The following is a 16,189-nucleotide window of genomic DNA, read 5'->3' as shown; positions in this document are numbered from 1 at the left end:
TCTTCTACTGCAGTGGCGGGCAATACTATTTTTTATGTTATTCTCATTTTCAGTTCAAAAGGTAAAGTCCCTAAAAAGCATCCTTTGAAAAATCTGCTAATGGGAGCTCATATCTTGGGAACCGGTGTAGAAACGTAGACAAAGTGGAGCCACAGGACCTTGGTTCAGCTCTTTGCCACGGCACTTCCTGGGGAGGTTAATATAGAAACTTGACCACGTAAGGAGTTGCATAAACTTTGGCAAAATGCCCAAACAAGGGCTGCAATGTGATCTCTCTCACCTGTTGGGTCTGTTTCTGTCTCACGCTCATTGAATAAAATTCCCGCAGAGCAGGGTACCCCTGGAGGAAGTCCGGACTGTGTGGAGGTAAGTGAGTGACCTTTATCCCTTCTCTTAAAGAAGTGTACCCGGGGGATGCCACTGGCGGTCACCCCTCAGACTTCTGCTTTGAGCAGTATGGGTACGGAGGACAAAATTTATTTTTAGAAATTCTAATAATGAATCTGTTTCACTCAAGCAGTTAGCAAATGTCAAAACCCCCTTCCAAAAAAGAAAGAAAGAAAAAAAGATACGGAAGCTAAATCTTATAACTGCTTACCAAAATATTTTGTTCCATGAGTCTTTTAAACAGAGTATATATACAGTGTTAGATTTCTAGACATAAAATTCTGTTTATAAACTTTCCAAGATTTGGATATAGTAACTGTTGCTGCAAGCTTCCAGTGTTTTCTCATCTTTATCCTTGAGATTTGACCGATTGGTAGTTGGAGGCTTGCAGAGTTTATGAAAATGCTCACTGTCTATTTTAGCTACTTGCTGAATCCTATTTGCTAATATTTTAAATCACTGCTTAGCTTGATCTCTAATCCCTTTCTTAACCAGTACCACAGAATCTCAATTATTATAATGTAGTGAAGTGAGATTTTTATGGTCCATATAAAATTGTTTGCAAGAATCTCTGGCAAAGTATTGTCTTTGTTGATGTTACTTTTGCCTTTCATCAAAATTATTACATCTCCAGGGACAAATTAAATGTTATTTTTTCTGGCATGCCTCACACTTTATATTTTGGTCTAGTGATTTCTTTGGCTTACTCATATATTCTGAGAAACCAATTGTCAACACATAGTTTAGATTTTTTTAAGCTGATAACTTGTAACGGTCATTATATCAGATCCTAATATTCTCTACATGGCCTCAGGGGGCTCACTGGAAACTTAGAATAGATTTTTTTCTAAATTATCTAAAAAAATTAATATATTTAAAATGTATCAAGACTAAAAATGATTGATGCTAGATCAACATAACAGCTTATATAATGTTTGTTTGCTTACATTCTCGGCTGCAATGTGAAAAAGTATTAAATTGAATCTCAGTTGAATTGTATAGCTGGTGACCATTTTATGCACCAGGGGATCGTGCCTCCCCAGCAGGTGGAAAGATATTGTTTATTATGATTCCATTCTTCCTTTTGTAATGACTCCTGAATTTGTTCTGTTGGGGAAATTTTGATAAAACTATAGCTGTTGTCAAATATACTTATCTTTTACTTTTGTTTCATTATTATTGTTGTCGCTGCTGCTGTTGTTTTTTGTGTTCATTTGTTTGTTTTTGCTGTTCTCAAGTTTGAAAATTACCCAGACCATAGCTGGTTCATAGATTGTACAATGCATATTTTCATATATTTTCTGCCTACAGGCTTCAGATTCATCTTTACTTAAAAAATACAAAGATGGTCCATAAATGTATAATGAGAGAATTTCAGAAGACTACTTCTTTTTCCCAGTACGTAAAAAAATCTGACTTTATGAACGACATGTTAAAGTTGTGCAGAGTACGTACCTGTAATTCAGTAAACCTTGCATGTAACATTGTTTTAAAAGTCAGTATTGAAAATAGTGTTTCAATATTTTTAGGGCATCGACCTTCTAATCAAATATTATAAAAAATAAATTATTTTGTAGCAAAACATATAGATACTAATATTTTGTACTCTACTGAGTAGTCACCTATACCATTTAAAATGTTTTTGTTATATTAAATTTGCAAGTTTTAAAAGCCATTTTTACATAACTCTATAGATTCTTTTTTTTCCTTTCAGGACTACTTATTTTTATGTATTTGCTAGTAGCTATGTATTTTTATTTGCTAGTAGCCATGTCCTACGAGCAAATAATCAATTTTCTGCCAACAAGCCAACCACTTATGTGGTTGCATTTATGTAGGCAAAATATTTGTTCCCAGAAAAAAAAATTTTAGTGTGCTGCCTTTTTAAAAAAACGAAACAAGTGCTTTAATTGTGTGACTGAAAGGTTTCCTTTTTAGCACATATGAGCATTTAAATGTCATTTCCAATTTATTTTATACGTGTTGGATAGGAGCACTTCAGTTTATAAAAAGTATTTAGCTGGTCAGAAGAAATTAAAAATATGGAAAGATTTCTTTTTAAGAGAAATATTTTAAAGCCATTTTAATATGTACAGAGCGCTATCATATCAGGTTAAGAGTCTGAATGCTCCAAGGGCACTGAATAACTTTCAATTGCATAACCATGCTAAGCAGACTCTCTTATAAGATGATATGTTTTCTATTGATTCATTTGGCTATAAATTCAAAAGTGTCATGTGCTAAAACATTTCTACTCATTAAATATATTAAGAGATGAATTTAAATAAAATTAACAGCAACCGCTGTCCCTCTGAAACTTTCTTTTACAGGATCATACAGCAATCAAAATCTGACATCCAATTAGAGAAAAAGGAAAAGGGCAGGGGGAGAGGACAGTTTTCATAATATCAAGTTTTGCTGATAGCGTAAGATGGTAATGGACTCAACTTACCAGCTTATAATACAATTTTCATTTTATTTTAAACATATTTTGCATGATATAAAAATATTGATCACAGTGAGCTTTACCAATTGTTATTGCTATAAAAATGAATGCAGAAACAATATTTTTAGTGGAAATAAATTATATAGTCATTATTCTTTTTTAAAATCACAAGAGAAAAACCTCAGCTGTTTGGTCATTGGCAGAAAACCAGTCTTTTAAGGAGGTCTTTTGCAGATGATCTCCAGTCCATTTCTGTAACATTATCCACATGGTTCAGGAAACTGACTTTTGTCTTTGTTACCAGGTCCCACAAAGTCTCTGTGTTCATGGTTCTAACATGGCAACACCGTTTTCCCATGACAGAAAAATGACGAACTAGAAAAGATACAATCTTAGTTCATATGTGGTCTTTTCCAATATGAAGGGACACAGCGACATACTTCTTCACTAAATGAAAGTCCCTGTTCACAATGCTTCACTCGATTTGTGCACGGTCGTCTGTAACAACTAGGGGAACAAAGAAGGACAGACTGTTGTTAAAGACCAAGGAGATGAATTTGTTATGCTACAAATGCACTTTTGTGTCTTTCTAAGTTTCAAACTAGAACAGAGTTACTCATTTTATCATAAAATTGTTCTCCAGTTTATAAATTGCTAAAGTTTGTGCCTGGAATTACCAAATATAAGAGGAATGGAAAAACCTAAAAAAAAAAAAAAAAAGGGGGCTTCCCTGGTGGCGCAGCGGTTGAGAATCCGCCTGCCAATGCAGGGGACATGGGTTCGAGCCCTGGTCTGGGAAGATCCCACATGCCACAGAGCAGCTGGGCCCGTGAGCCACAACTACTGAGCCTGCGCGCCTGGAGCCTCTGCTCCGCAACGAGAGAGGCCGCGACGGTGAGAGGCCCGCGCACCGCGATGAAGAGCGGCCCCCGCTCGCCGCAACTGGAGGAAGCCCTCGCGCAGAAACGAAGACTCAACACAGTCATAAATAAATAAATAAAGAATCCTGGTCAAAAAAGGTGAAAAAAAAAAAAAGAAAGTCTTGCTTGCAGAAGTAACGAATGGAAGAATGAGGTGTTGTTAGCATTAGTTCTTTTGAAGTGCTCTGTGCTTCGTAGATGAAAGTAACATGAAAGTGAGTATTTAAGGTCTGCCGACTTAGCGTGATCACGTAAGCATGGCGGAATTCACAAGACTCTGGGACTCGTTTGGAACCCAGGCTTTGGAGCGATTAAGCCCAGCCATTCTGGCAGGACTGTGGTCCCCAGGGAGGGCCCCATCCTCACTCTTGGCTGGGCTGGCAGCTGTCAGCCTCCCTCCTCCACCCGGGCTGCACGTGAACACAGTGCGGTCTGGGGGGAGGGACTGGGAGAAGGGACGGTATTCACTGTGAGGGTCCCTTTCCTCCCACCCTAGATGTCCAGTTTCTAGTGGTGGCAAAAGGACAAACGACCCAGCAGCCAATACCATCAGCAGCCCTGTGGCGCCAGTGAATGGGAGCCATCTTTGAAGGATTTTCTGGAGGATGAGTATACGTAACATGGGGCAGTGGGGATGGATATAATGCAAGAAAAATGCAAGGTGACCTGGAGATCAAACATGCACCACAGAAAAACTACAGATGTGATTTTGAAACAGCATTTCTTTTGCTCCAGAAAAGAAAGCATATCTTGTTATAATGTTATTTATTTATTTTCAGTTCTAAATACAATTACATTATTATAAGGCCACTGGTATTCCTTTACTAAAGAGATACAATTCTCAATGATCAATGTAAGTTGCTGATTAAGGCAGTGAACCACAGAATGTATACTCTGCCTGCCACAATTTTGGAATAAATAGGAAGAGAAAATGAGTATATATATTTTCAAAATATTAAACTATCTTTTTTTGCTTCAGTATACGCATAAAACCTGGAATTATACACTTAGAAAAATGACCATGGGGAGAGAGTCAGTAAATAGAAAGCCATTAAGAAACAATGTATGCGATGAGGAGAAATACAATGACAGAAATCTTTTCTACTAAGTTAATGTAAGAATTCTGTAGAAAAATATGGCTGGTTAGCTTTATGTAAACAAAAATTTCAGGTTTTTCAATGTATACTGGGTTCACTTGGATTCAACATGAAAAAATGGTTTCATGATCTTTAATAAGATTTAGTATCTATACTCTGCATTTTTGAAATATCCTTTTGGTGATTAGAGTAGGATATGCAAGTAAAATTGGAATATCATTGCCCAGAATATTCTAAAGAGGAAAAACAAGGATTCCTATCAGGTCTTCTGAAATGATAATGGAAGAAAAAAAATGTCATTAATGAGATACCTAGATTCATGGAAGTCTCCTCATGCAGTAGCTAACATGTTAGTGTGGACAAATCATCAGAAAGATTAACTGAAGTGGGAATACAAACTCTTGAGAATCAAAAAGAAGGACACTTTATTTACTGAAGATAAAGGTAATGATGAACATTCATGCAGATACTAAATTGTAAATAAATGGAAGTATTCATGCAGATACTAAATTGTAAATAAATGTAAATAAATTGTAATTATTTACAATCATAAATAATTGTAAATAAATAAATGTAATAAAGTTTTATGTCGTGTGAATAATCGCCTGTTGAAAGGGTGTTATCACCATCTGTAAAGAGTGGGTGGAAGAAGAGAACCCAGTGAGAACTCCAGTGATGGACAGCAAGTGGTCAGAAAACCTAAAGGACAACCAGGAAAGCACAATGTGGTCTCACTCAAAACAGAGGAGAGCCTAAAGAGAAACTACGGAAAGGACAAGTTTACAGAAAGACCAAAGTGTCCATCGGATTTGACAATGAACGGTCTACTGAACTTGATCGTGGAATATTAGGGCATAAACCAGGTTCCAGTCGGTTGAATAAATGAGAGATGAAAGAGGTGAACAGATAAATGCCAAATGCCTGGTCTTGGTGCAACTCAGAAGACAAGGACAGAGCTTGGTTGCTACAGAATGCTCAAAATTGCAGTGAGATGCCAATAAAATAGAAAAAATTGAGGGGGACAAACACTAGAGTTGAGGACATTGAAGATATGGAAGGGAGAGGGCGTGAGTGGTGGAGCGAGATGCTGAAGGAGGGTGGGAGCAAATGTCAAAAGCACAGGTCTGGCTTATTCTCAGATCAAAGAGGAAGAGGTTCAGGGGTTAACAATGAAAGTGTTTGAGTCCAAGAGACTCATCTTTTTCTGGTGAAGAAGGGAGCAGAATCAGGTTTAAGGAATGTCTTGAGTAACCTCTAACAACGTATGAATTTATTTCTCTGATTCCATTAAATATTATACTTCGCTTAACTATTTTCATTTTTAGATACAATTCCACAGTAAACGGTATCATCCTACCCTTTGTAACACTTGCACATGTTCTGCACTTAGAACAGCTGTACAGAATTACATCTGATGGCATCATCATTTTGTTGGGGGCAGGTGTGCACTACCTGGATGTATTTTGAAAATGCTCTGCAAGTGACTGTCCTATGCATCTGTTCTCTAACTCATGTGGAGAGCTACTACCTTAGTCTCTGGGACAAGGATTTAGTGCATTCTGAGCTTGGATCTGGTTTTGGTTCCCAGGACTCCCATCTTACTTTTTTGGGAGCAAAGTCTCACAAAAATTTAGCATTGGTTACAAAATATCAGAATTCATCTTCCAGAACTTAACTAGTTCCATTCTAACAAAGAACCAGTAGTTTGGTTGAGAAAACTGCTTTGCGTTGAGAAAACTATTTCCAGTAAGAGAAATGAATACAGTTTATGAAGATTTCTTACCTGCATGTTTGATGCTGAAACTTCTTTCCTTTTAAGAAGCATTTCTGTGGAGTTTCTGTACATTCACAGGCACATTTTCCAGGGTTTAGGGGTTGATTTCTTGGGCAGGTTCTTTTACATACGCACTGGCATGTGTTTTCATCAAATTCTCTGTTGGCCGCACACGAGCTGGGGAAGAGTTTGTTTTTACAGACACACTGGCATGAGTTTCTGTCCAGTTCCTTGTGGGGTCCACAGCTGGAAGGCCAAAGCCCCCCTCTGCAGACGCACTGACAGGTCTCTTCATCCAGCTCCTTGTTGGGCCCACAGATGTCATGGAATCCGTCTGCAGAGTCTAGACAAACACAGTCAGGACATCTTTACTATCCCTTACTTGGTTCTGGGTGTGGTGGGAAACAATAAAAAGCCTTTAAAAGTGTTTTCATGTCCATGTTGTTCATTAAAGGGTTGTGCACACACACAGGTAGGTTCCTTTACAAAGAAGTTCAAAATAATACCAATACGAAGCAGAAAGTGTCCTATTTTGTAGTGAGTGATTTCAAAGCATGAAAATGAATATTGTACATGTGATTTTAATATTACAATATTTGTTAATCAAAATAGAGAAATTTAGCCTTTAATACAGCATTCGGCTTACCATCTCCAACATTAGAGGAAAAAATAAAATCTTGCTGAGCCAGGCATCTGCAGATGTGATTATTCCATATGTAATCTGTGGGGCACGTCTTGTTTGCAGCCTGGCATCTGTGGGAGAGATGGGTTAAGCAAGAGAATAATTGTTACATGGAAGGGATCATCTCTTTTCTTACCTATGTGTTACAAAATCAACAATGCTTGTAAAAAAGCATTAAGATGACGTAAGAATATATAAAATGAAATGCAAACATTCCCTCTCAAACTGCTCCCACCCACAGGTGCTGTCAAATTCTAATCCCAGAGGTGACCACAGTTAGTGGAATGGTCTTGTATCATTCATTCCAGAGTTCTATCTTTTTAAGGCAAATACATTTATTTGTATAATCACATACTGTTTTACTTCGTGCAAAAATGGGATAAAGACTTTTATACTAGTCTGAAATTTCCTTTTTCCATTAAACAATATATTATGGACCTCTTTATATGTCATTTCATGAAGTTTGCTCCATCATTCTTACTGGCTGCATAGTGGTCCATAAATGGATGTGCTATTATTTATTTTATTAATCTCCTATTGGTAATCATTGGAATTTCTTCCAATTTATGGCTTTTTCAAACAATTCTACAGGAAACATCCTTATACATGCATCTTTACGGCCTTATTTCTGAAGCACAGATGCCTATAGCTGTAAAGGATCCATGAATACAGATTTCCCACTCCTCGTTCCACAGAAAGGAATCAAAGACCATGTTCTTTGTTGTTATTCTAGTTTTTCCTTCCCTTCTTCCTTCCATCTTGCTTATTTATTTAACTAAAAATCTGAACATATTGGCTTCAAATGCTCCTTTGATGTGCTAGTTGTCTCACTGTTGCCTAACTGGGACCCCTTCGTGTTGGCGCCTGTATGGCATGACCCCTTTATTTTTCCAGCTTCTCTGCTTTCTGGGATGAACAGATGCCATACACTCATGTTGCCCATTTTCTCCCCCATGCCTGCATCAGCCATCCCTTCAGGGAGCCCTAATTCTCTTTTTTGGATAAGAGCATTATTATATTTGGGGGAATAGGTTATTGATCTTAAGCAAGAAATACCTGCACATATTTTTAGGCAAAAAAGTTCATAGTGCTATTTCCAAATCCAATTGAACGTTACTGGGGTTTTAAATTTAGTCCTTTGACTTCAACTAATAACTTCCACTAAAATCTTGGTTTCTAACCATCTTTGCTTAAATATAAGTATATATTGAGATATTTGCTTTATCCTGCAAATACTACATGCTTTTTCTTTTCAACTCATTATTTTGAAAGTGGAAAACATTTAAGTGATTATCAGAGTTAAAATTATGAGAAAAAGTATATTCAGAGAAGGTCTTTTGGATTCATATCTCCAGCATGCTGTTTTAATAGCTTTTGGTTTGTATCATCAGTGTTTCTTTTTGCAAAGAAAAGATGTAAGTCTATATGTATGTATTTTTTTCTTATTTTTTTACACAGAAGATAGCATCCCTTATACACTGTTCCAGACCTTGCTTTTCACTGAATAGTATTTCCTGGAGAACATTATACTTTCCTAATAATTTGAGGTATTCCTGAGAGCAAATCTCTACTCATTACATATTTTTGTCATTATTTTCTTGGGAAGTCATGAACATGTTTCTGTTCCACATAAAATCTAGACAGTATTTAACAATTTGCCAAAATAGTATCATTGCTTTTTAAAATTTACATCCTACCCAAAACTTTAGCAGCCTTCCATCAAATAAGAAGCAGTTATGTGTAAGTGTATAACAGCAATGCAATTAATCCTGGCTCATGAAACTCAAGTCACTCTTCTGTCTATCAATGATGGTGAAACCATTCTGGCTACACTGTCCCAACATTGACCTATATGTGGTTTAAGTAATACATTCCTGATACCATGTTGGTATCAGGTGGGTACAGTGCTGTTGTGGTCGCGGTAGAAAAGCATGTTTAATTTTTCCAACATGTGATTTATACTGCCGTTACTTAAGCCAGTGTTTTTCCAGCTGTTAGCTGCAACCCATTAGTGGATCTTGAGCTCAATTATATGGGCTGGGAAATGCATTTTTAAAATATAAAAGAATAGCATATAATAAAATACAAACTACTAGGGTACACGTGGTAAAGAATGTTTTCTGCAACTTTATTTCAATTATATATATATATATGCATATAAATATTGTTGAAATGTATGTAATGTGCATGGACAGACACGTGTGTATAAATATGCATATACAACCCCACACACACAACCTCCCTGTCTCCCACGTGTGGTGTATGTGTGTTTGTGTATAGATGGTTGCAATGCCAGATGTATTTGTTTTAGTTACAGTCATTAAAGTTGACAAAACACATCTAAGCTATTTAAATGGGAAGTGTCAAGAATAATCTCCATCACTAGCCTAAGTGAGGTTGGTGAAAGATAAAATCTTCAACTGCAGGAGTATGTGTTAATGTGTCTGTGCTTACGTTTAAATATGTATGCAAAACTGCTTATCCCAAACAGGTATGAAGCAAAAACAATTTCCTCTCTCTTATGTAGTGAGGAAAAATATAGTTTTCTCTCTAATATTTCATATCTTCAGAAGTATGAATTCAAAAGTATGGACTGTGTGTAGAAATGAATGTAGGAAATGACATTTCTGGAAGTGTCATAAAAATCAAGAAGGTGCCTTGCCTAGTTTTATAGAATTAAATAATGATTTCACAGTTCTTTTGCTTCTGAATGTTCATGATAAAAATACGGCCTTCAGAATAACACTTTCAATTATGTTATACCTGAAATGTTTTGCCAGCATCAACTTTATATTGCCAACTAATTATGGTTTGCTCAAAGTGAATTAAATATTTTAATTTCTAATATTCTTAAAACTTAAATTTCTAGAAGAATATAGCTTCAGAAGCTTTGCCAAAAATAAAAAAAACTTCTACGCATCAGTGTTAACACACAATTCAATGCTGAAATTTGGAATCCTGCTAAGATATGACTTAATTAAACATATATTTGACTATACTTCAATAAAAAAGCATATTTGGATAGAATATATTTTTATAATTACTTGAAGTTCCCTGCTGTAAAAGTGAATAGCATCTTCTTAGTGTTTAAAGCTTCTCATGTGAAAAGATGGGAGACAATTTCCAAAATCTTGTTATGTTAGAATGAAAGGAAATGGGTGGATAGAAGATTTAGCATAATTTACTTACCTTCTACACATCTTAATTTCCAAAGCATTTTTATCCTATTGAAATTTCTCTTTGAGTTCTGAATATTAACGTGTGTAAACATATTTAAAAATTTTATAAATTAGTTATCTTGTATACTGTATTTATAAAACTTATTGATTCAAAGGCACATTTTGTTTGCATAGAAAAGCAGAACATTGTGCAATTATTTGTGAAGTAGATTTACATTGAGAATCATATGTAAATAGGTTAACTTTCCTACTTTTCCTTTCCCATCCCTACACACACTAACACATCCACAAACCCGCTGATCATTTGTATGGAGGGCAAAGATGCTTTTCTAAGAATTATTTCATTAATTATTTCAAAACTTCACTTGGCCGGTTTGGTAGCTATTACTTTTTGCTAATTAAAACCGGGGAACAAAAATTTAACGGTTTGTGTGTTAGAGAACAACAAATTTAATGATTAAATCAATTTTATTTTGCCATTGATCTTCCTTTTGAAATGCTAAAAGATTAATCTGCTCCAAATATGTGTTAGGTTAAATTCTACATATTGGGTAATAATTACTAGCTCTTGTGCATTCAACATTGTAGTAGGCTATTTTGTGCATTCTATGTTTTGGACTCTCATCTCTACTTTTTGGCACTCGGGTTTTTATATACTTGAAATTCCCTGACTCTCCAAATCAATATTTAAGGAATGAAGACATACTACCACCTTTATTTGGCATTAGTTAGAGCTGAGCTGAAATGTTATTCTTTTTCAAATAACTATAATCTTGGTAATATATTTCTAAGTGGAAAAAATGAACTGCATCTTGATTTATATTAAAATGGTTATTGATATAATTTACTAAGTATCTCTTTAAAAATATTTCATAGGTTGCTCAAAATGAATGTTGACATTAATTGAATATTAATTCAACCTGTAGCACTCAATGACTTTTTTAAAAAGCAAATTCTTTCTATGGAGATGAATTGTGCTGTTAATCAATTAATCTCATTGGAAGCTCTTTTAATAAGGTGTCTTTACAATATCCCAGCAGATTAAAATTCTGCTGATCATGTGGCATCTATAGTCCACAGGTGTGTTCTTCAAATAGCCATCCTTTGCTAAGTCTTGTTAAAAGTGGTGTGTGATCCAGTAATATTAGTTTGAAAGCATGTACTACGAGCTCTCATTTACCCCTTCCAAGGAGCTTCACGTCATTCAGTTGGACATCCAATAAGATGCTCTTGTACTCCATTGTGAAAACAGTAAGGGGAACTCTGTCTACATAATTAATTTTGAAAAATATCAAAATAGGGTTTTGATTTCCTAACGGCCAACTGTTGATGTCGTTTGAACTTCGCCCACTATGATCAACATCACTCAAACCTGTAATACATTCCGGGTTAATATCAATCCAGACCCTTTTTGCTCAAGATTGCTCTCAGCATAGGAGGTGGAGGGGCAACTATATTCTTTCATTATCAGAGCCACAGAGCCCTGGGTAAAACCAGCGCCCTGGTTTCAACAATTTTATTCCAAAAGTCTTTGAATTGTTGTGTTCATCTTGAGTTCATCATGCGTGGCCCTTGAATACACTCAGCAATCTACACAGATGTTGATTTGCTTATATTTTTGCAAGAGTGGTAAATATCAAATGAAAAGTGGTTAAGTAAAAATGGCCTTGATAGTGAATGTTATTAAGTAGCTTCTTCAGTACCATGGGTAGAAATCAGAATTATATTCATTTTAAAGGCTCTATATAAATTGTCTTAAAAAAGGAACATGTTTAACAGAAATATATCTAAATAAAATGCATATACTTATCATACCTGGTATTGATTTTTATTGATTTCATGCTAATTTGTGCTTACGTCTGCTTATGTTACTTTTTTGCTTGTGACTGGAAGAACAGTGGATGGAGTTGGGGTTGTTAGGATATAAAAAAAAAATAGTAATTATGTCTGATTAATGAAAATCCATAGTTCTAATCATTTTTCTAGACTTAAGTGAAAGGCTAATACAATAGTTGCATTAGTATAAAAAGTGGGCTTAGAAATCTAACCTTTCACTTTTTGTGTGAATATAAATGATTGTTTTAAAGCAGGTACCTGCCACATACAACAACTCAGCTACCATCTGAGACCTGGATATAGAGCGTGAGTTATGCCGTGTAGTCATCGCTTGGCTAGCTGCGTGCAGGAGTGCTCGTTTTTGAGTTGCATGATCACTAGAACTGGCGCACAGCAGCACAGGATGCTAGGATAAGTCTAGAAGCCTAGGTGGTTTCCTTTTTTAAATTTTTAAACTTTTTCGATTTGCTTGGATATACAAGGTTGAGAGAGGTATGGTAGGCTGAAACAATGGAAATCTAGCAGTTACTCTCAGTTTGTCAGTTTTTATTGCTATATTTAACTTGAACTAACAGAATTAGAACAGAGAAATGATAAAATAGTAACCAGGAATTCAGTAAAAATGTCCTTCAATAGCCACTGGTCTCATTATCTCATCACAGTCACATCTCAACAAGAAAGCAAAACCAAAACCCAAACAATGACAACATGTGTTGAGGGCATGAGAGTGTCGCTACGACATCAAAATGACTGGTCGAGGGCAGCGTTTCGGGGAAGGGAAGTAGGGCTGTACAGGGGTCACGAGGGCAGTGAGACATTCTGTAAGACAATATAATGGTGGATACATGTCATGATGCATTTGTCAAAAGCCATATAATGTGCAACAAAAAGATACTAAACTATGGATTTTAGTTGATAATGTATCAGTATTGGCTCATCAATGGTAACAGATGTATCACACTAATTATACTCCAATAAAGACCTATTTAAAAAAAAAAAAGATGTTAATAATAGGGGGAACTAGTTGGGGGAGAGCGATGGGAACTCTCTGCTTCCTGCTCAGTTTTTCTGTAAACCTAGAATTTCTAAAAAAGTCTATAAATTTTTTAGAAAATGATCGGTAGATGTGGTCTAATAATACGGACATTTATTAAAAATAATCATCAGTGTGATCTGGGTAAACCTGACATTAAACGTCACAAAATCTTTGATCTAAGAGCCCCTACCTATGGGTAACATTACAGAAACAACCTAGCGCAGAGGAGGTACTGATGAAGTCTTCTCAGTCATATACATTTTGCTGTCATTTCTACCAGCCAGTCAGCAAGCCATAGGGATGCTGTGCTCTCCATTATTAACTTTTAGAAAGCAGAAACCAGAGAGCCCGAAGACAGGCACGCTATACAGCATGGTTGACTTCCTTTCGGAAAAAAAATACGCTTCCGGGTCTGGGATCTCTTACCTGAGTTCATATCATAGGTGCTCATTTGAAGGTGTTTGACAATATTTAGATGATGAGCTTTGTAGGAAAGAGGATGAATAGACATATGAATTAAGATTTCAAAATTAATTGCATATGAACCTAGGGCTTGAACTGCAAAGAGGATATTTTCAGGGAAGAATAAAAATTCATGTTTTAAAATGCTGAAAAAAAGGGTAGTTTCTGATCAACTGGTGCTAGACTATGTCACAGTTTAATTGGCAGGTAAATTATCTTCACATTTCTGCTCTGAAATAGTTTATTAAAATCAACACGCTATTCTGTTTATCTCTATTTTGTGTAAAGCAACAATGTACAATCTTGAAATTAAAAGGGAAATAATGAAAAATTAAAAGGGGAAAAAGAAAAACTCATGGATATTCAAGTTTCTAAGCATTAGGACTAAGGATCCATTGTAATAGATGAACAGTCCAAAGACACTCAGATTCTAAATCAAAGGTTTTCGTGGCTGTAAATCTACTCTGTTTGTTGAAGAGATGAACTGTCACAAGAATGAAGTTTCCCTAATAAACCTGAATAACTAACTTCTTAGAAGCAGGTATGCTTTATTGGGTGTCTTAGTAAACAATGTTAACACTTTTGTAAAAGAAATAAAGGCAGTAAACAAACTCACAAATTAGCCTTCAGGCTAGATTTGTCAATTTTTGCACCTTTCTTCACCCTTCCTTTTTGTCTTTCTCACCATAACATGACTCTCCCCCAAAGACTGATATAGCTTCTTTATCAGGCTGAAAGAATACATATCCTCTATCTTTATTAACCATTAAAACAATTCAAGGTGCCTTGGCCACGGGGAGCAATGTCTTGTCATTTCTCTACTCACAAAACTCCCTATGCTTCCCCAATGCCTGTACAGAGGCAGAACACCACAGGCTGGTGCTCAAAGCTCCAGAAGCATAGTCTCAGCACTGCCTTTGTAGTTTATCTTCTACTGCTTCTACAGATTTAAACCCAGTTAAATTATTCGAGTCTATTCATTGTCCCCAGAACGTGTTATTTTCTTTAGGATAACTTCAGGAACGTTGTTAATGATAACCAATTAAGTAACCAATAGATTTACCACTGGGTAAAATTAACTTCAAGGCACTTGTCTCTCAAATGTGGCATCTCTCTCCTTTGATTTTATTCTTTTCCTAATGCTTGAATATTGCCTTCCCTATAGTATAATGTCATAGAATAATCATGAAAAAACGATCTATCTATCCATCCAATGGAATACTATGCAGCTGTTTAATGAACAAACCAGGCCTACAGAAATCAATATGATTACATCTATAAAACATACTGTTGAGGCAAAAACTAATGGCCCAATTTTAACACAAAAATTTAAACACACAAAGGTGTACCCTATAATCTCTTGTGGTATGTTAATACATCCACCTGCTATAAAAATAGCAAAGCACGAATGAGAATAGTACAATTTCTGCGTAGTGGTTACTTCTGGGGATCAAGGATGAAGAACGGTGATTGGGGCTTTGGGTTGTATCTTAAGTGAATATGACAAAATATTTGTTAAATTTTGAATTGGGGCAGAAAGATATGTCATTTTTTTTTGTCCTTTACTGTATGCTTGAAGTTATTGTTTTTAATTTCAAGAAGTTAAAAATGCAGTAATGACTGCACCCCCAAAGGGATGAATTGGCTCCTAATTTAGTTTGAATCTCTGCTTTCCTACATTTTTAGTTGTGTGACATTGGGGAAAGTTACTTGATGCCTCTGATTCAGTTTCTCATGCGTAATTGAGACTTTCTCTCTCACTCTCTTGCTTACCCTCTTTCTTTCTCACCCTCTCTCTGTGCACCTAGCACATAGTAGGTCATTAATAAATGCCTATGTTATCTCTGTATCACGTCCTTCAGGTCCTGGAGTCAGTCCTAACCATTCTTAAGCTTTTTCTGATATTTGATCTCTCACCACTCCTTTCCTTCAACTCTTGTTGGCTTTTGCAATATCTTTTGGATTTGGTAATATATTTCTCTCCCAGTTTTTATGCCTAAGTTTTCTGATTGGTCTCTCTCAGTCTCCTGCTAGTCTGTGATTTCTCGAGTTTCCTAAACATTCATATTCCCCATGGTGTCATCTGCTGTTCCTCTTCCCTGCTTATGTCCTATATTTTCCTTGGCTGGTTTAATTTCTTCCAATTGCTCTAAGTGCCAGTTACATGCCGGCAGCTACCCAATGAGCATGTCCCCCACCCCAGTGTCTCCCCAGCTCCAGAGCCACTGCCTGCTGAATGTTTCACTCTGATTTCCCAGAGATGCTGCAAAAACTCAAAGTACACATATAAATACTAAATTCTCCTTTTCAAACCCGTTCTTCCTGTGAACAGGTGTTCCCCGTCTTTTTGAACATCATACATGCAGTTTC

The 16,189-nt window shown here is 36.1% G+C and overlaps 1 protein-coding gene across 1 annotated transcript in view; it reads right to left on the bottom strand.

Moving 5' to 3' along the window:
* Positions 1-2,843: 2,843 nt before the first annotated feature.
* Positions 2,844-16,189, bottom strand: part of VEGFC (vascular endothelial growth factor C) — a 96,430-nt gene continuing 83,084 nt past the window's right edge. Inside the window, exons 5-7 of the mRNA XM_068532166.1 lie at positions 7,271-7,377; positions 6,634-6,967; positions 2,844-3,340 (exon numbers count right to left, since the gene is read on the bottom strand). Of these exons, the coding sequence (XP_068388267.1) occupies positions 3,226-3,340; positions 6,634-6,967; positions 7,271-7,377 (556 nt within the window). The 3' untranslated portion in view covers positions 2,844-3,225. The remainder of the gene's footprint in view (positions 3,341-6,633; positions 6,968-7,270; positions 7,378-16,189) is intronic.

This window comes from Eschrichtius robustus, chromosome 21 (genome assembly GCF_028021215.1).
Source record: "Eschrichtius robustus isolate mEscRob2 chromosome 21, mEscRob2.pri, whole genome shotgun sequence".
Lineage (NCBI taxonomy): Eukaryota > Metazoa > Chordata > Mammalia > Artiodactyla > Eschrichtiidae > Eschrichtius > Eschrichtius robustus.
This window is presented reverse-complemented; position numbering and strand designations above follow the sequence as displayed.